This window comes from Puma concolor, chromosome C2 (assembly GCF_028749965.1).
Source record: "Puma concolor isolate L17-30 chromosome C2, mPumCon1.1.hap2, whole genome shotgun sequence".
Lineage (NCBI taxonomy): Eukaryota > Metazoa > Chordata > Mammalia > Carnivora > Felidae > Puma > Puma concolor.
The window spans coordinates 59121811-59142010 of record NC_141675.1 but is presented as its reverse complement, the minus strand read 5'-3'; the positions used below and the strand labels follow the sequence as shown (position 1 = coordinate 59142010).

The 20200-nt window shown below is 34.5% G+C and overlaps 1 protein-coding gene across 6 annotated transcripts in view; it reads right to left on the bottom strand.

Annotated features, from left to right (window-relative positions):
* LOC112849965 (uncharacterized) overlaps positions 1-20200 on the bottom strand; it is a 566245-nt gene that overhangs the window by 396497 nt on the left and 149548 nt on the right. For 4 of the 6 annotated variants that reach the window (XR_015255789.1, XR_015255788.1, XR_015255790.1 and 1 more), the window contains exon 3: positions 15246-15329. Coding sequence is in view for 1 of the 6 variants with exons in the window: in XM_086720240.1 (XP_086576366.1) it covers positions 15246-15329 (84 nt within the window). In the remaining 5 variants the exon portion in view is untranslated. Of the gene's footprint in view, positions 1-15245; positions 15406-20200 lie in introns of all 6 variants that reach the window. The other 2 variants (XR_015255792.1, XR_015255791.1) reach the window with 1 other exon arrangement.

Below are 20200 nucleotides of genomic sequence, written 5' to 3'. Positions count from 1 at the left end.
TCCTTTTCCCCATTGATATTCCTTTACTTATCTCAGCAACAGCATTAACAACTCTAGATAAGCTCCCCTTCCCTATTTATATAATGTAGTAAAAGCCAGATATAAAGAAAAGTTAGAGTTCAACATTTACAACTAAGTGTTAAATCACTTAAATTATTTCTTCTTTGGATAGCACCAAAATCTCTATGGAAATTTCCTATTTTCATATCTACTGTTTTTTTTCCTCATTAAGAGAATTCTAAAACTCAATATCTTTGAGATTTTTTTCAATAATTTTCTAAACTGCAAAAAAGGAATAGAGACTCACCTGGACCCATTTATATTTTTAATAGAGTGATAGTTGGAAAAAGATCAAATGTCATCTAAATCTATTTCCATAGGTTTCAAAAGCAAATTTATGAATATATAATAATGGATATTGTATCACCTTTCTAAGAGGCAATTAATTTAGCAATGTATAAAAAGCTGAAAGAGAAGTAAGGTAGAGAGAGAGAGAGAGAGAAAGAGAAGGAGAAAGAGAAAGAGAAAGAGAAAGAGAAAGAGAAAGAGAAAGAGAAAGAGAAAGAGAAAGAGAAAGTGAATGAGAATTTAGCCTAGTAATTTTTCTTATAGGAATTAATCCTCAGGAAGTAATCAGAGAAATTCATAAGAAAACATTTATAATGCTATTTATCACAATGTCATATAATAGCAAAAAAAAAAAAAAAAGAGGAAATGTAGAAATAGCATAAATAATTCAGGATAAGCAAATCATAATAAATCCCTGTGCCAAACTTTTAGGTTGCTTCTGGCCGCATATTTAAAAAATATTCAAATGGGCTTAACCAGTATCGGCACACGTAATCGGGTGTATAAATGAGAGCAATTTGTGAATCAGTTGGTTTAGCCCCAAGTGAGTTCACCAGGTTGTTTCTGACTATCTACCATGTCTCCTCAGTGTTGACTTTATCTTCACTTGTATGCTTGGAAAACTCAGTACAGTATAAAACACTGACAGCATAGTTAGTATATGTACAAGAAAATTAAAGTCTAGGTTCAGTTAAGCAGCATATGTGTTGCCAGGTGAAGTGAGGAGACCCCTGGCCCTAAGGCCTCTGCCCAGCCCATTCCCAGATGTCACTGGGTCTCTCCTCTCCTGGTGGGAAAGAATTCAGTCATGGACCAGACACAGTGCTCCAGTGGTATAAGTGAAGAGTTGATTAAAGGGGAGTGTGCTCTGGAAATATGACAGTGGGTGAGCTCCAGGGAGAGCTACACCCCTGGGATTTGGGTCTCTATTTTCTGTTGTTAACTAGGGAGTAGAATATTTATTACTTGGAAAAGGGGATTTCTTTGGGAGCAGGATTTTGTGGTCAGAATCTCAGACTTTCTTTGTCTTAGGCTTCCTGTGTTTTCTCTATAGATTTTTTGCCTTTCCACCTTCTAGTTACTCTATTTAGAATGTTAGCTCCTCAGGCTTCTTGTTAAACCCCAGTCACTTTTCCTGCAAAGCTGTCGCATTTTCTAGGACATTTAGTGTCACTTCCTCTGTGAAGTCTTTCTTGACCCCATAGATAAAGCTAACAAACTTTACTTCTCACTACTACTGGTCTAGAAGTTCTTTGAAGGTAGATAGCATGTCTTGATCTCTTCTACATCTTTGGTGCTTCAAGCAGTAACTTTATATTACAGGCACTTAGTAAGCGTTTTAGGAGTTCGATGTATAATGAATGAATGAAAAATCTTTTCCTTTAAAATGTCTTCTGCATTTGGCAAAGTTGTAAACTTGTCAGTGTAATAACAGGCTGAGACTGTCATTGTTTCTGACTTAGGATAAAAACCTTGTAAGCACATTAGGATAAATGACGCTGTTCTGTATCAGTAGAAAAATGACTGAAGAAGCCAAGTTGGGGTAAGTGATTGTGCTTGATATAACTACTGGATTAACAGAGACAGTTGCCAAATGTCTAAATGTTTCTTCCTCTACATTAATCCAACTTTAATGATTAGCTGATAATATTGTATGGGAAAAGATCAAGTTTCAGACTAAAAATTGACACTCAATATTTTTTACATTGTATATATTTTCTTTCTTATTGACTAGAAAAATGCATAATCCCCTATACTATTGGTGAAAGAAGTATGGCTTTTAAGTAAATAGCTTAAAAAATGTATTGATGTGACATATACTCCTCAGCATGCAATATACATATAATTATCATATTTGAAGTAATATTAAATCATTAAATAAATAAAATATTGTCTTCACTATGGTAGCTGAACTAAGTCTGCAGCTACTTTATTTATTTATTTTTTTCAACGTTTATTTATTTTTGGGACAGAGAGAGACAGAGCATGAACGGGGGAGGGGCAGAGAGAGAAGGAGACACAGAATCGGAAACAGGCTCCAGGCTCTGAGCCATCAGCCCAGAGCCCGACGCAGGGCTCGAACTCACAGACTGCGAGATCATGACCTGGCTGAAGTCGGACGTTTAACCGACTGCACCACCCAGGCACCCCGAATCTGCAGCTACTTTAAACATCAAACAAGGGAGGGACTGGAGACACCAGGAAGCACCAGGACTCTTTCCCCCCACCTAGACAAAAATTACACTGGCAGGATCTATCTGATGTAATTATTTTGGATCTCTAGCATCTGTTGAGAACTTGCAAAATCCAGGGGAAGGCTTAGATGGCAAATTGGTTAATTTTAGTAAATTTTAGCTTTCAGCACCATAGCAGCTATGGATGCCCCACCCCAAACTCCATGGCAGGAAGCTGAGCAGATGGTGTTGGAGCAGCTTATAAACAGCTTGCAGAAGCCAGGGTGGGACAAAACAACTTTGTCCTCCAAATACTAGGGAACTGTTCTCTCAGAGCTGATTTTTGCTTTTAGTCTCAGAGATATGGACAAAGAGACACGTGGCCATTGTTGTTGCACTTCGTATCACTGCAAGACCCTCACCTCAAGCTAAAGTGACTTCAAGGAGATTTAAAGGGTAGTGGCTTTTTCTCCCCTTTATTTTTCTCCTTTTGGAGGCCAGACATAAAGATTAGGATATTCCAAAGCAGGGAAAGGCACAGGGTCAGTGTTTCCACCTCAGGGTGATTCTCAGCACACAGACAGCCTATAGCAATAATACAAAAACAAAAACCAGCCAATTCTGGGGAAAGAAGAAAATATGATTTCTAGAGATGCCACATTATTACATTCAAATGTCCAACAAAAAATAACATGGCATGCATAGAACAGAAAAGTATAGTTCATTCAAAGGAAAAAAAATAAATCAACAGAAACTGCCCTTGAAAAAGACTTGATGGTGGAGCTCTTAGATAAAGACTTTAAAACAATTGTTTTAAAGCTATTGAAAGAACAAGGTAATATGTACAAAAAGTCAAGAAATTGATATATGAACAAAGTGGAAATATCAATAACAAGATAGAAAACCTAAAAAAGGAACTGAAAAGAAATTATACAGATGAACAGTAAAAATGACTAAAATGAAAAACTCATTACAAGGATTCATAGACAGATTTGACCAAGCAGAATAAAGAATTAGTGAACTTAAAGATAAGGCAATAGAAATTATTGAGTCTGAGAAACAGAAGGAAAAAATAATAAAAAGTGAACAGAACCTAAGAGACCTATGGGACACCAAAGGACCTATGTGTTGTGCAGTCCCAGAAAAAGAAAAGGAAAAGAGCATACAAAATATTTGAAGAAACAATGGTTGAAAACTTCTCAGACTTGATAGATCATGAGTAAAAACATCTAAGAAGCTTAAGAAGCTCTAAGACAAACTAAAAAAAACCCATACCAACACACATTATGACCAACTGTCAAAAACAAAGAGAAAATCTTGAAAGCAACAAGAAGGAAGTGACTCATCATATATAGGCTATCCCCAACAAGAATATGAACAGATTTCTCATCAGAAACTTTAGTAAGAAGAAGCTAGTGTGCTAGTATATTCACGTGCTAATAGAAAAAACTGTAAACACAAAAAAAAATCTATACCTGACAAACTGTCCTACAAGGGTGAAGAAGAAATTAAGACATTCCTAGATACACCAAAGCTGAAGGACTTCATTATCACTATACTTGCCCTGCAAGAAATGCTTAAGGGAGTCTTGCAGGGTAAAAATGAAAGGACACTTGACAGTAACCTGAAGCAGAGTGAAGAAATAAAGATATCAATAAACATAAATACATGAGCAATTATAAAAGCTAGTAAAATAGTAACAGTAGTTTGCAACTTCAGTTGTTTTTGTACAAGTGTAAAAGACTAATACAAAAAAGAAAAACCCTAACAATTATAAGTTTAAAAGCTAGTATTATTATCACTTTGGTTTATAACACCACCTTTTATTTTCAACACTAACTTAAAAGATCAATTCATTTAAAAATTATTAGTTTATTTTGGAGTCATACAATGTATAAAAATGTGATTCTGTGATATGAAGAACTAAAAGGGTTCAGGGAAAAGCTGTAAAAGAACTGATTTTTGTATGTTATTGAGGTTAAACTGTATAAATTCAAATCAGTGTGTTATAACTTTAAGATGTTAAATGTGTTCTTTGTGGTAGATATAAAGAGATTAGCTATGTAATATGCTCAAGACAAAAGGAGAAATAAAAATTTAAATATTTTGCTAAAAAACAACACAAAATAAGACAATAACGCAAGAAATAAGGGACAAACACTGTAAATGTCTATAGCTGTAAATTTCTTCTTTAGCATTTGCTTTCACTGTTTTATTAAATTTTGGTATGTTTCATTTTTGTTTTCATTCATCCCTAAGTATTTTCTAATTTTTTCTTGTGATTTCTTTGTTGATCCATTAATAATTTAAGAATGGGAGGCTTTTTAACTTCCACAAATTTGTGTATTTTATAGTTTTACTTCTATTGTTGATTTTTAACATCATCTTGTGTGGTTAAAGAAGTTTTCTTTACGTGATACCTGTCTTTTAAAAACTATTGACACTTACTCTATGGATTAACATATGGTCTCTTCTGGAAAATGTACCATTGAGAAGAATGTTGTTGAGTAAAGTATTCTGTATTTTTCTGTTAGATCTAGTTGGTTTATTGTGTTGTTTAAAGACTTCTATTTCCTACTCATCTTCTTTCTGGTTGCCCCAAAGGGAGAGTTTGGTCAAGGTTAAAACTTTCATCTATCAGATGAATAATGTCTGAAGATCTAACATAAAATATGGTGACTATAGTTGACAACACAGTATTGTATAATTGATGCTTGGTAAGAAAATGAACTTAAATGTTCTCACCAAAAATAAACAAAGAAGTAAGTAAATAAGTAACTAAAGTAACGGGTATGTTAATTAACTAGATGGAGAATCTTTATACAATGCATATATATATCAAATCACCACAACACACACTTCAAATATCTTATAATTTTAATGTTAATTATGTCCCAATAAAACTGATTTTAAGAAATAAAAAATTACATATATAAAAACAAAAGATCTCAAAACTTTATAGCTTAAGGAATTATAAAAGGAAGAGCAAACTAAACTCAAAGTTAATAGAAGTAACAATAAAGGTTAGAGCAAGGACAAAAAATAAAGAATAGAAAAACAATAGAGAAGAGTCAATGAAACCAAAAGTTTGTTCTTTGAAATGATCGTCAAAATTGACAAACTTTTAGTTAGATGGGTTAAAGAGAGAGAGAGAGAGAGAGAGAGAGGAACATTCAAATTACTAAAATTATAAATGAATGTAGAGACATTATTACCAATTTTATAGAAATAAAAATATGAGTGTACTATTGAACAACTGTATACCCACACACTGTGTAACTTAGATAACTTGGATACATTTCTAGAAATACAAAACGTACCAAGACTATATAATAAATAAATAGGAAATCTGAATAGACTCTTAACTAGTAAGGAGATTAAATCAGTAATCAAAAATCTCCTGATGAAAAAAAGCCTAGGATCTGATGAGTTAACTGGCGAATTCTACCAAACATTAGAAAATACCAATTAGGTATTATTAGAAAATACCAATCTTTCTCAAACTCTTCTGAAAAATTAAAGAGGAGGGAACACTTCCTAACTTATTCTATGAGATAAGCATTAGCCTGTTAATGAGGCCAAAGACACTACAAGAAAAGAAACTACAGACCAACATCCCTTACAAGCTTAGATAAAACATCCTCAAAAAAGAACTAGCAAATCAAATTCAGCAGCATATTAAATGGACTGTATAACATAACCAAATGGAGTTTATTGCTGAAATGCAGAGATGTTTCAATATATAAAAATCAAGCAATATAAAATACCATTAACAGAATGAGAGAAAAAAATGACATGATCATCTCAGTTGATGCAGAAAAAGCATTTGCTAAAGTTCAAATTCATGATAAAAACACTCAACAGGGGCGCCTGGGTGGCGCAGTCGGTTAAGCGTCCGACTTCAGCCAGGTCACGATCTCGCGGTCCGTGAGTTCGAGCCCCGCGTCGGGCTCTGGGCTGATGGCTCAGAGCCTGGAGACTGTTTCCGATTCTGTGTCTCCCTCTCTCTCTGCCCCTCCCCCGTTCATGCTCTGTCTCTCTCTGTCCCAAAAATAAATAAACGTTGAAAAAAAAAAAATTAAAAAAAAAAAAAAAAACACTCAACACATTAGGAACAGAAGTAAACTACCTCAATATAATTGAAGCCATATAGGAAAAACCCCAGTGAACTTCACACTCAATTGTGAAACACCACAAGATTTTTTCCAGAGATCAGTAACAAGGCAAGGATGCCCACTTTTGCCACCTCTATTCAACATCCTGAGCAGGAAAACAGTATGGAGGTTCCTCAAAAATTTAAAAATAGAACTACTCTATGACCCAACAATTGCACTGCTAGGTATTTACCCCAAAAATACAAAAATACAGATTTGAATGGGTACATACACCCCGATGTTGATACCAGAATTGTCAACAATAGCCAAACTCTCGAAAGAGCCCAAATGTCTGTCAAATGGCAAATAGATAAAGTGATGTGGTATATGTATACAATGGAATATTACTCGGTCATTAAAAAGAATGAAATCTTGCCATTTGCAATGACATGGATGGAGCTAGAGTATATTATGCTAAGTGAAAAAAGTCAGTCAGAAAAAGACAAATACCATATGATTTCATTCATATGTGGAATTTAACAAAACAGATAAACAAATGGGAAGGAGGAAAAAAAGAGACTTAACAATAGAGAACAAACTGAGGGTTGATGGAGGGAGGTGTGTGGGGACGGGCTAGATGGGTGATGGTTGTTAATGAGGGCAGTTGTTATGATGAGCACTGGGTGTTGTATGTAAGTGATGAATCACTGAATTCTACTCCTGAAACCAATATTGCACTGAATGTTAACTAACTAGAATTTAAACAAAAATTAAAAAAAAAAAAATAAATACAAAGTCAAACAAAACAAAACAAAAAACATAACACTGGACATTCAAGGCAGAGCAATTATGTAAGTAAAAAAGAAATTCAAGGGATCCAAATTGAAACAGAGGAAGTAAAATGATCTCTGTTCTCAGATGATATCATCTTATATGTAGAAAATCCTAAAGATCACACACACACACACACACACACACACACACACACACACACACACAAGCTGTTAGAACTAATAAATGAGTTCAGCAGTATATATGATAGCAGAATATGAAGTCAGCATACAAAAATTGCATTTCTATATGCTAAAAAACAATCTGAAAAGGAAAGTACAAAAACAATTCCATTTATAATAGCACCAAAAAAATAAAACACTTAGAAATTAACTTAAACAAGAAGATAAGAGACCTGTAAAATGAAAACTATAAACCAATGCTGAAAAATATTAAAGAAGATATAAATAAATAGAATCACATCTTACATTTATGAATTAGATGACTCAATATTCTTACGATGTCAGTACTACCCAAAGCAATCTACAAATAGATTCATGTAATTCCTATCAAAATTCCAATGACATTTTGTGAAGAAATAGAAAAACCCATTCTAAAATTCAGGTGGTATCTCAAGAGAGTGTGTATAGCCAAAATAATTTTGAAAAGGAATAACAAACTTGGAGAATGCATACTTCCTGATATGAAAATTTATAACAAAGTTATAGTAATCAAAACAGTATGATACTAGCATAAAGGCAATGGAATAGAATACAGAACCCCAGAAATACACCTTCATATACACAGTCAAATGATTTTTGACAAGATACCAAAACTTTGCAATGGGGAAAAACAGTCTTTTCAACATACAGTGTTGGGGAAACTATCCACATGCAAGAGAATGAAGTAGAACCCTTTTCTCAAACCATATGCAAGAATTAACTTAAAATGGATCAAATACATGGATATAAAATGAAAAACTATAAAACTCTTAGGAAAAAAAACACAGGAGAAAAGTAATATGACATTGAATTTGGCAATAATTTCTTGACACCAAAGGCACAGGCAACAAATGAAAAAAACAGACACACTGGACTTTATGGAAATTTTTAAAAATTACACATTGGAAGTTAATACCAACAGAATAAAAATGCAAACCACAGAATTAGAGAAAATATTTGCAAACTATATATCTGTTAAGGGATTAATATACAGAATATGTAGGAAACTTCTAAAAGTCAACAACAAAAAACCAAACACCCTGACTTAAAAACTGGACAAAGTACCTGAATATTTTTCCAGAAAAGATATACAACAAATGGGCAATAAGCACATGAAAAGGTGCTCAACATCACTAATAATTAGGGAAATGCCAATCAAAACTACAATGAGATACCAGTTCAGACCCATTAGGATGGCTACAATGAAAGAAAGAAAGAAAGAAAGAAAGAAAGAAAGAAAGAAAGAAAGAAAGAAAGAAAGAAAGAAAGAAAAGGAGGAAGGGAGAAAGAAAGAAAAAAAGAAAGAAAGAAAGAGAAGAAGGAAGGGAGGAAGGAAGGGAGAAAAAAGAAGAGAAGGAAGGGATGAGAAAAGAAAAGAAAAGGAAGAGAAGAGAAGAGAAAAGAAGAGAAAAGGAAAAGAAAAGAAAGAAAAAAGAAAAGGAAAGAAAAGCAAAGAAAAGAAAAAAGAAAAGAGAAAGAAAAGATGTATTGGTAATGATGTAAATTTGGAACCTCCGTGCACTGTTGGTTGGAATGTGAAATAGTCAAGCCACTGTGGAAAACAGAATGGTGGTTCCTCAAAAAATTAAAAATAGAACTATTTATATGATTCAACAATTCCACTTTTGGTTACCTACCCAGAAGAATTGAAAGCACGGTCTTAAAGAGATATTGGTGGTCATATTTATAGCAGCATTATTCATAATAGCTAAAATGTGGAAGCAACCCAAGTGCCCATTGACATATGAATAGATAAGCAAAGGTGGTATATACATAGAATGAATATCATTTAGCTTTAGAAAGAAAGGATATTATGAATTAAGCTATAGCATAGATGAACCTTGAGGACATTATGATTGTGAAATAAGCCAGTCACAAAAAGATAAACACTGCATGATTCTACTTATATAAAGTGTCTGAAGTATGCAGAATCATAGAAAGTAACATGGTGGTTACGAGGGGCTAGGAGGAGGAATGAGGAAATGAGTATAGAGTTTTAGTTTTTCAAGATGAAAACAGTTATGTAGATGGATTGGATGGTGGTGATGCTTACACAATATTACAAGTGTATTTAATACCTCTGAACTGTACAGTTAAGAATAATTAAGATGACAAGTTTTATGTTATATGCATTGTACCAAAATAAAAAGAAGTGGAAAGAATCAAGTAAGGTTTTCTTAGGGTTTGTTTTTCAAATTGAACAATATCCTCAAAGGGACTACAAAGGCCCTTTTTCCCCAATGCCAGATGATCACAAGCATTCTCTAACCATAAGGCCATCTGGAGAGTTTTCAAACAGCAGCAAGGGACCAGAGGTTAATGGAAACACGTGTTACTCCCAGCTGGCATATCAAAATTAGTATAACAAAAATAACCAACAAAAACTATCTTTTCATTATCTACTTTCTTTGCATGCATTTCCTCTGGAGCAATATGCAAAATTACTTTCCCAATAAAATCTCCTGCCCCTCTCTGTTAAAAACTTGTCATCCCCATGCCTCACCTTTAATATATTCCTTATTCTCCCATACTCTTTTTTTCACCCAAAACTTGCAAAGGAGTTTTTTAAATGTAGAATTATATTTCAATAATCCACCACTCTAAATTTTGGAATTATCAAGTATTGCCACTGAGGCAAACTTGAGCAGACAGCTGTCTCAGTCTTAACTCAATATATTTCACAGATATCCCCATTGCTTATCACTTCCTGCAGTTATAGTAAAGAAGGCTACTGAAAGGTCATGGAGTTATGGATTTATTCATGAGATCTAGATAGAAGATATGACCTTTCATATTTAGATTTAATCCAGTGAACTACATCATTTCCATTATTTTAGTTGGCTGGTCAGAGCCCCGACTCATCAATGAAAATGCAAATTGTTATTAGTATATCACTTACTAAGGCAAACAAAAATACATTCTATAAATACAACTATTAAATCCATGGATAAAAGATTAAGTCTGTAAAGCTGAAGTGATCACATACACAAATATTCTTAACATAACCAGTAACTTTATATTACTAATATTGGAAATTGGATTTTATGTGACTTACTATTAGGGTTTTGTTCTATAGCGGCTCTGTTATCAAATTCCTAGGTTCAGTTCCTGCCTCTGGCACTTACATTTGTATGACCCTCACCAGTTAAGTCTCTGTGTACTAATCTGTAAAATGCATATTACACTTGTATCATCTCATGTGTATTACACTTGTATTTTATCTGTGAAGATAAAATAAAACGTGATTTATTTAGGAACTTAGCATAGTGTGTGACAGTCAGTGCTCAACAAGTGTTGGCTATTATTATTTTTAATGAACAAAAGGGACATTGAAAGTCTGTAATTTTCTTATTAAACAGTAAAAATATGTCATAGTTTCTATAAAAGTTATGATATAGTTTATATAAAAAGTTGAATCTATGTTGTTATAAAAGACAGAAAATACTTCTACATTACTCTTATTTACCTAGTGCCTAGATGAAAAAAAATAGAGGTAGCCTTAAGCAAAGCTGTGTAGTCTCAAACTTCCAGATTATTCTACAAATTTTGCTTTATGGCTTACCCACACAATTATAGTCTCTGACTCATTATTTTTCTTCTCACTAGTCTTAAAACAACATGTGTTTCCTTCTTCAAGTCTATTTCTTAAAAAAAAAAAATTATAGAAGGCAATACTAGTACTTTATTTTATTCTATGGAGATCCTCACACTATTTCCTTGTTTAGTTCCTTGCATTCATCTGACTGTCCCTCCTCTCCATTCTCTATATCTATTCAGGAAGTCTTAAACTATGAACTCAGTCTGTATCCTCTCAGAAGTTTAATCATCTGACTACATAGGAAGCTGTTTTCCAACACTAACACTTTCCAACACTTTTCTTTCTTTCATTATTTTTCTTGACAGTTTATACATCAACTATGGAGTTCCATTTATTGGCAAATTCAATCTGCTTAATAATTTCCTATTAGAAATCTCTGGACCCTCCTGGTCTTTGCTAGAGTTGGCACTATTTGAAAGGACTGTCACAAAATAAAATATATGGTCAATAAGCAATTAGTCAAGCAATTTTGTCTCCGTGTTCTTCTTACTGCAGGTGATATTAGAAAGTCCAAAGTGTAGAGACTTTTGGCTGAATGAAGACTGCCACATTTTTGAATGGATAAGGCCAGTTCTATTGAAAAGCTCATGCATACAGGGAGTCCTAAGGACTGAACATAGGTGATCATCGGAAGTGGTCAGAAACAAGAAAAGACACTGGGTTAACACACGCTATCAAAGCAGCAGCATTCTAGAATGAGAAACAGGGAAGAGACTATGCCAACATCATCTAAAGCAGCATAGAAAGAAGGAAGAATCTAGAAGTAAGGAATGAGGACTACTGAATAATATATAAGTTGTCTTGCTTAAAAGCATAGTTTCAAGAAGACTGTGCAAAGCATTATATTAATAAAATAATTATCATGACATTGACATAGTGTGATAACCCAATTTTGTAATCAAATTCAGTAAACATTTATCAAAAGCCTATTATGTATTATACATAGTATTAAATAATACATAAGGATTATACTATGTACTAAGGAAACAAATATGACATGATTCTTATCCTTACTATGCTTATTGTTTAATAAAATGAATCAGCAAGGCTGTGAAATTTTATTTAATTTTGGAAAACTATACCTTCTAAGTTAATGACATGGAATATAAATTAAGCTGGACAAGTCAAAGATGATTTGCAATTTTGATGACCTACCATAAGTTGCAAAATTATTATGATAAAGAGTAAAATAATTGCACATGAATTCAAAACTTTAAAGTAATAAAATAAAAACAGATATATTACACAAATATAGAAGCATGTATTAATTGAAATATATAAAGCAAATGATATTCTAAGTATAGAAGCATTTGAGGATATCAGAAAGAGAAATGATGACCAATGTGATAGATAAAATTAAACTTTTTTAATTCCTACCAATTCTTATATGTTAGTCAGATGCAACAAACTGAAAAATATTCGTCACGAATGTGATAGAAAAATGCTATTAATTAAAAAGTTTAAAAAACATTGCAAAATTTATATTAATTTATCAATAGAAAAAGTGGCACGGATATTCAAAAGACAGTTCACTGGATAGAATATGAAATCGCTGCTGAATATTTAAAATTTTAATCACATTATTCAAGAAAAGTCAATTTAAATAATAATGATATTCATTATCAATAGCTTCTATTGATTTATCAAAACTTAAAAAAAAAGTGTGAGCCACTGATCAGGACATAAAAGAGAATCAATAGAAAAAAGAAATTAAAAATAATAGACGAAAAGTAAACAATGTGAAACACCTTTTTAAGAAAACAAAAAGGAATCTGAAATAGAGCTTAGTTAAAGAAACTTGCTTTGAAGTGCTTTATTTTTCTCAGACATCATGGAAGGATGAGAAGTTCTGTATGTTGAGAGAGTGATCCATTGAAACATGGAGGTGAAATGAGAGAGCCTAAGTCATGTGTCTTGTTTTGGCTAAATGATATGCAAGACTGACAGCTAGAAATAAAGATTTTGAGAAATCAGAACAGGGAAAACACTCAGCAATTAATAAAAGAAGGCTGCCAAAGAGGAGAAAGAATGAAAGTTCTATCTGGTTTCTGTAAATTTATGGTGAGTCAAGTTTGTTAGCATGTAGAATCTTCTCCCCCCTCATCTTCAGCAGCCGCTCTGTCATCTGCTTTTAGATTGGATGCTTCAGTGATTAGAGATCAGTAGTATGCCAGTGGAGGGCATCAATAACATAACAGATCTCAGAGCCCCTGGATGGACGGGTCCACTGAAATGAGGGGAATGCCAATATTTGAAGACAAGGTATTGAGTCCTTAATGGTTCTGAGTGAAATGAAAATGAAATGATTTCTTTTTTTTTTTAACGTTTATTATTGAGAGACAGAGTGTGAACAGGGGAGGGGCAGAGAGAGAGGGAGACACAGAATCTGAAGCAGGCTCCAGGCTCTGAACTGTCAGCACAGAGCCCGACGTGGGGCTTGAACTCACAAACCACAAGATCATGACCTGAGCTGAAGTCCGATGCTTAACCGACTGAGCCATCCAGGTGCCCCTAAAATGAAATGATTTCTAAGCAGACTAGCTTAAGTTGGGAATACATGATTTGGGAATTCTGGAGGCTGAGGTGATGTCATGGTACCTTTAAATCATATCATTATGAGCTAGAATAGTTCTTACTGCCTTCATTTTTTACAGATGAACTAACTAAAACTCGAACTCGTTTTTTGCTATGTTTGTTTGAGATCTGTGGGATGTTGAAGTTGAATATGCTTATATTTCCTATGTGTACTTACATAAAAATCAAAAGGTTTATGCTTATTACAAATATAGGGCAATGCTGAGGAACTGGTCAAGTACAAAAATTTAACGAGCTAAAAATCTAACCAGTATCCCATTTCTTCTGAGCCCTTTGGATGTGATGTGTTTTCACAACTGCCACAAATAATTCCAAGTACAAATACTTCCCTGGCCTGCCTCTTCCTCTTGCCTACTTCAGTCACACATAGATTCATTCCTATCATTGAAATTTCCTAGATTTACTCAAGTCACTGGCCATGTTTTCCATTATCGTTGGTTCACTTTTTTTTTGAATGTTTTATTTATTTTTCAGAGAGAGAGAGACAGAGAGAGAGAGAGAAAGAAAGAGAACGAATGGGGGAGGGGCAGAGAGAGAAGGAGACACAGAATCAGAAGCAGGCTTCAGGCTCAGAGCTGTCAGCACACAGCCTGACGCGGGGCTCAAACCCACGATCCACGAGATCATGACCTGAACTGAAGTCGGATGCCCAACCGACTGAGCCACCCAGGCGCCCCTGGTTCACTTTTTTCCTTTTTTAAGTTTGTTTATTTATTTATTTAGAGAGATAGAGAGAGAGTGGGAGAGGGATGGAGAGTGAGGGAGAGAGAGAATCTCAAGTAGTCTCCACACTGTCAGTGCAGAGCCCAGTGTGGGGCTACATCTCATGAACCATGAGATCATGACCTGAGCCAAAAGCAAGAATCGGATGCTTAACAGACTGAGCCACCCAGTCACCCCCAACAGATTCACCTTTTAATCCACCTTTAACACTCTAAAGAATATCAACCCACTAACCAATGGATCCTAAATTTGCCCTTGATATGTACTGCTTGTGTGACCTTAGGAAAATCATTTCATCTTTCTGTACCTCGAATTTTTGGCCTGCAAAAATGAATACTATAAATATATTTTGGATAACATATATGAAGGTACTCAACATGTAGTAGAGGCTTGATAAATAGTAGTGTTCTTTCTTCTCCCTCTCACTAGATCTTCACTGCTTAGGATCTCCTAGATTTCCTCTTCTGATCACTCTTTTCCACCTCTTTCCTCAGTCCCTCTCAAATCATATAGGAACCTCTCAAATCACAAATCTCCTTTCCTGGAAGACTCTTCAATTCCTATAAGTTTCCCTTGGATGGATCCCCACTAAAAACATTTTACCCTTATTTCTTCAACACCTTTCACCCTTTAGAATACCAGCTCTTTTTAAAAAAAGTTTCAAACTCCTAAAAGTACCTTATTTCTTCTCAGTTCTAAGAGACTGTCAGTCTGCACTCACCATGTGAGACTTCCTTCCAGAGATGCTTCATCAGGGAGAGTGAGAACCTGTGGCTCTTTATGGTGTTCTTTAGCTCCCAGGTGCCTAGGATTAGGGGTTAATGGAGGCGAAGGGAACACAAGTAGTCAATAATTTCACATGATGGCCTTTCAGTTTCTTGCTGTAAAATGGAGAAAAGCAACAAATAAACAGTTTGAATATGGATTACAATATAGCAAAGTGCATCTATAGAATAAAATTGAACATTATTATTATTATTATTTTTTTTTGAGAGAGAGAGAGAGAGACAGGCAGAGCATGAGCAGTGGAGGGGCAGCGAGAGAGAGGGAGACACAGAATCAGAAGCAGGCTCCAGGGTCTGAGCTGTCAGCACAGAGCCCAATGCAGGGCCTAAACTCACAAACTGCAAGATCACGACCTAAGCCAAAGTCAGACGCTCAACCTACTAAGCCACCCAGGCACCATTAAAATTGAGCATTTAATTAACTTAATGTGCAGCTTTCAAGATTTGTAACTATTTATTTTTAAGGAAACAGCAATTTCTCTATAAGATGAAGAGATTTAAACACATACACACTCTACACCAGTGCTAATAGAAATGCAATGCTAACTTCATATGCAATTTAAAATTTTCTTTTCTTTTCTTTTTTTTAGAAAGAGAGACAGCATGAACAAGCAGGTGTTGGGGAGAGATAATATCTTAAGCAGGCTCCACACTCAGTGCAGAGTCCATTGCAGGGCTCGATCCTGTGACTTTAGGATCATGACCTCACCTGAAATCAAGAGTCAGACATGCAACTGACTGAGACATCCAGGGACCCTGCAATTTAAAATTTTCTAGTAGCTATATTGAAAAAATGTTTTATATAATATTCTTTTAATAACATATTTAATAGAATATATCCAAGATGTCATTTCAATCAATCAAAAATTATGAGACATTATGAGACTACTTTTTTTGTACCAAGTCTTCCAAGTTCAAGGGCAATGTTGATCAGATAGATACAAGCTGTGGTAGGCTAATATTAGCCTCCTATCTGCAAGGATATCCACATCCTAATCCTTGGAACCTATGAATGTTACCTTATAAGGCAAAAAGGACTTCCTAGATATGATTAAAGTAAAGATAATGAGATGGAGGTGTGATTAAATTGAAGATATTGAGATGGAGAGATTATCCTGCGTTATCAGAAGGGGTTTTAACTGTAATTATATTTATCCTATTTATTTTTATGAGGAAAGCGAAGGGAGATTTCACCACTGAGGAAGAAAGAGAATACGATGACAGAAGCAGTGATTGGGGTAATGTGGCCACATGCCAAGCAATGTCAACAGCTCACAGAAACTGAAAAAGGCCAAAATCAAATTGTTCCCTAGGGCCTCCAGAGGGAATGTGGCCATGCAAATATCTTGATTCAGGCTCAGTGATACTTATTGTGGACTTCTGGCATACAGAACTGTGAAGGAATACAATTCTGTTGCTTTAAAAGTTGGTGGTAATTTGCTGCAGCAGCTACAAGAACTAATACACAAGTCATTTAGAGTAAAGTGATAACATTACATTCTCCCCTTTGCTGTCAACGTCCAAAGACCTTTGGTCCTATTCCCAGAAACTCCTCAACAAGTATCAGTGCTGAAAATGTCTTACTTTCATCTCACATGGTTTCAACTACTACCCATATGCTGAAAACTTCCAAATTTGTATTTCTGTCTTTCACCACTCTCCTGTACTCCAAAGCAATATTACCAAATATTTCGTGGGCATCACCAACTGTGTGTACCACAGTTATCAACAACTAGTGATGCCCAACCTGAACTCATCATTGTAACTAAAAACTATCTCTTTCCTAGATCCTCTGATCCTTTCCTAGATCAGCTAATGGACCGGTCTCCCATCTCTAGGGTAGCTTATATTTTATGCTGAATATTTATAACTAATTTTTCACTGATTGCTGGAACTTTCATTTTGCAATAAACTCTTTTAAGAACCAAAACATTTAAACTATAAGAAATAGATTTTTAATATAAAATCTACTACTAAAGGTTGCTCTGAGTTGCACAGAATATTTGTGACTTTAATCATCTACCACATGTGGGGCCATAATATCACAGACCACATGAAAACCAAATCTTAAGGGGAAACAGTAGCATTTAGTTTAAAATTTTAAAAAGAAAACCATGCCAGTAGATCTTGATTTAATTAATATGCAAAGTGGGTTTATATATCACTCTGTGAAATGTAGCTTTTCATTTAGATTATATGACTATTCTAGGGGCGTCTGGGTGGCTCAGTCGGTTAAGTGTCGGTCTTTGGCTCAGGTCATGATCTCACAGCTTGTGGGTTTGATCCCCACGTTGGGCTCTGTGCTAAACAGCTCAGAGCCTGGAGCCTGCTTCGGATTCTGTGTCTCCCTCTCTCTTTGCCCCTAGCCCACTTACATTCTCTCTCTCTCAAAAATAAATAAACATTAAAAAAAAATTTTTAAAAAGATTCTATGACTATTCTAAATTAATTTCACTTTTTCACTCTCATTTTTTTTAATTTTAGAGAGAAAGAGAAAGAGAATATAAGTGGAGGAGAGGGGCAGAGGGAGAGAGAGAAAATCTTAAACAGGCTCCATGCTCAACGCCCCTCAATCTCAAGTTTTCTTTTTTTTTTTTTTTTTTAAGTTTATTTATTTTTGGACAGAGAGAGACAGAGCATGAACGGGGGAGGGGCAGAGAGAGAGGGAGACACAGAATCGGAAACAGGCTCCAGGCTCCGAGCCATCAGCCCAGAGCCTGACGCGGGGCTCAAACTCACGGACCGCGAGATCGTGACCTGGCTGAAGTCGGATGCTTAACCGACTGCGCCACCCAGGTGCCCCATCAAGTTTTCTTAAGCACACACAATATAGTAACAACTATTCATAGGTTGGCTCTATTTTCCAAAGAAAAGCTTTGCAAAGGGTTAAATGATACATGGCTTAAATTGACTTTAAGTTATTTCAAATAGAAATTTTAATGCCAACAATAGTTATAGTTTTATTTAATCAATGGACTCTAAAGCTTTTGGAAGGTAATTATTCTATGGTGAAACACCTGAGATTATTGTGACTAAAATTCTAAAATACTTAAAACTTCAACCTTGAAGGTTAAAATGATAAGCTTTAGGTGAATAAAAATATAAACATTTGTAGATCGTAAAGTCATAGTAAAGGTAATATTCTTTTTTGAATTAAGAAATGTATGGAGAGTGAATATATTTGGAATTTGTTGTATACACACAAACTTAATAATTATCTCCACCAATTTGTAGTATATCGCCAGTCTAACGTATCAAGCTGTAAACTATAGCATTGTACATACAAAAACACACTTACAAGGGGTGCCTGGGTGGCTCAGTCGGTTGAGCGTCCAACTTCGGCTCAGGTCATGATCTCGCAGCCCGTGAGTTCGAGCCCCGCATCGGGCCCTGTGCTTACAGCTCAGAGCCTGGAGCCTGCTTCTGATTCTGTCTCCCTCTCTCTCTGCCCCTCCCCCGCGCATGGTCTGTCTCTTTCACTCTCAAAAATGAATGTTAAAAAAATTTAAAAACAAAACAAAAACACACTTACAAAAGAGACTTTCACACTTTCTTTCTTCCCCGCCATCAATAAATTTGTAGAAATGTTTTAGCCTTTAAAACAACCTTATAAAACAATCTAAGTGTCCTACAATGGTATTGAACTATTTTGTAAAAGAGTTTTCTAAATTTTGGTTTACTTTTTTTTTTTCAAACTCTTTTGCTGGAAATCTTTTTTAAAAATGTCAAGTTTAACACTTTCAGGAAATTGAAACAAAATTGGAGATAGAAAGAATAATTTTTTTTCTGACAGAAACAAAGAAACAAACAAAAATCATTTAGAAAATCAGATGATGAGAGTTCAAAAAGGGCACATAACATTTTTGAAAATCTACACTGGAGCTGCAGAATAACTTGGGTTCTGAGAAAGACTTTAAAGGTTCTCCTTTTTTAATCTTAATAAATTAATATTCTGTGATAGAATAGAAAGAAATTGAGACAGCTTTTGTCTACTGTAGCATCCAAGTTTGACAAGATATTGAAAAAAAATCATAGAGACATATTATTTGATGAATTTTGTTATACAAAAATGCTTGTTGAAAAATGTTACTTTGAATAAAGGAAAAAAAACAGTGCTGGTAAAAATACTTTATTTTGAGAGACAGAGAGAGAGAGTTCATACACAAGTTGGGGAGGGGCAGAGAGAGGGAGAGAGAGAATCCCAAGCAGGCTCTGTGCTGTCAGAACAGAGCTCAATGCAGGGCTTTGTATCACACACCATGAGATCATGACCTGAGCCTAAATCAAGAATTGGAAGCTTAACTAACTGAGCCACCCAGGTGCCCTACTTGGGCTAAAATTTTTATGTGTTCCAATAAAAAATGTAAAATGAAGACTATTTTTTATTTAGCAGAATTAACTCTGAGTTTACAGGTACCTTAGGAAAATACAGATGATTTTTTTCTCAGGTAAAAATATTTCTGGCCTACGGAACTTTAACAACAGAAGCAGCCCATTACTTCAAATTTATTAACCATAAAATACAATTCTGAGAAAGACTGCAAGCAATTTTATTTTAAAAAATTATCTGAACACATTAAAAAAATCATTCTACAACGACATAGTTTGAGACACAGATATGGCTAAGAAACTTATTAAAGTATATCAATATAAGTCAAAGACAGTAATTCTATTTATGTAATTTTTCAATATTTTGCTTTGTTTTGATATATACAGGTATGCATTTTTACTTGTACAAGTAATTTTATTTGTAAGAATAGTTTTGAATAAAAGTATGTATTCACTAATACAATAGCAACAAATTCCTTAAGATATAAAAGTCAACATTATAAAAGTTTGATTATTTTAGAACCTTCTTTATTTTCGTAAGTTTTAGGATTTGGATAAAAAA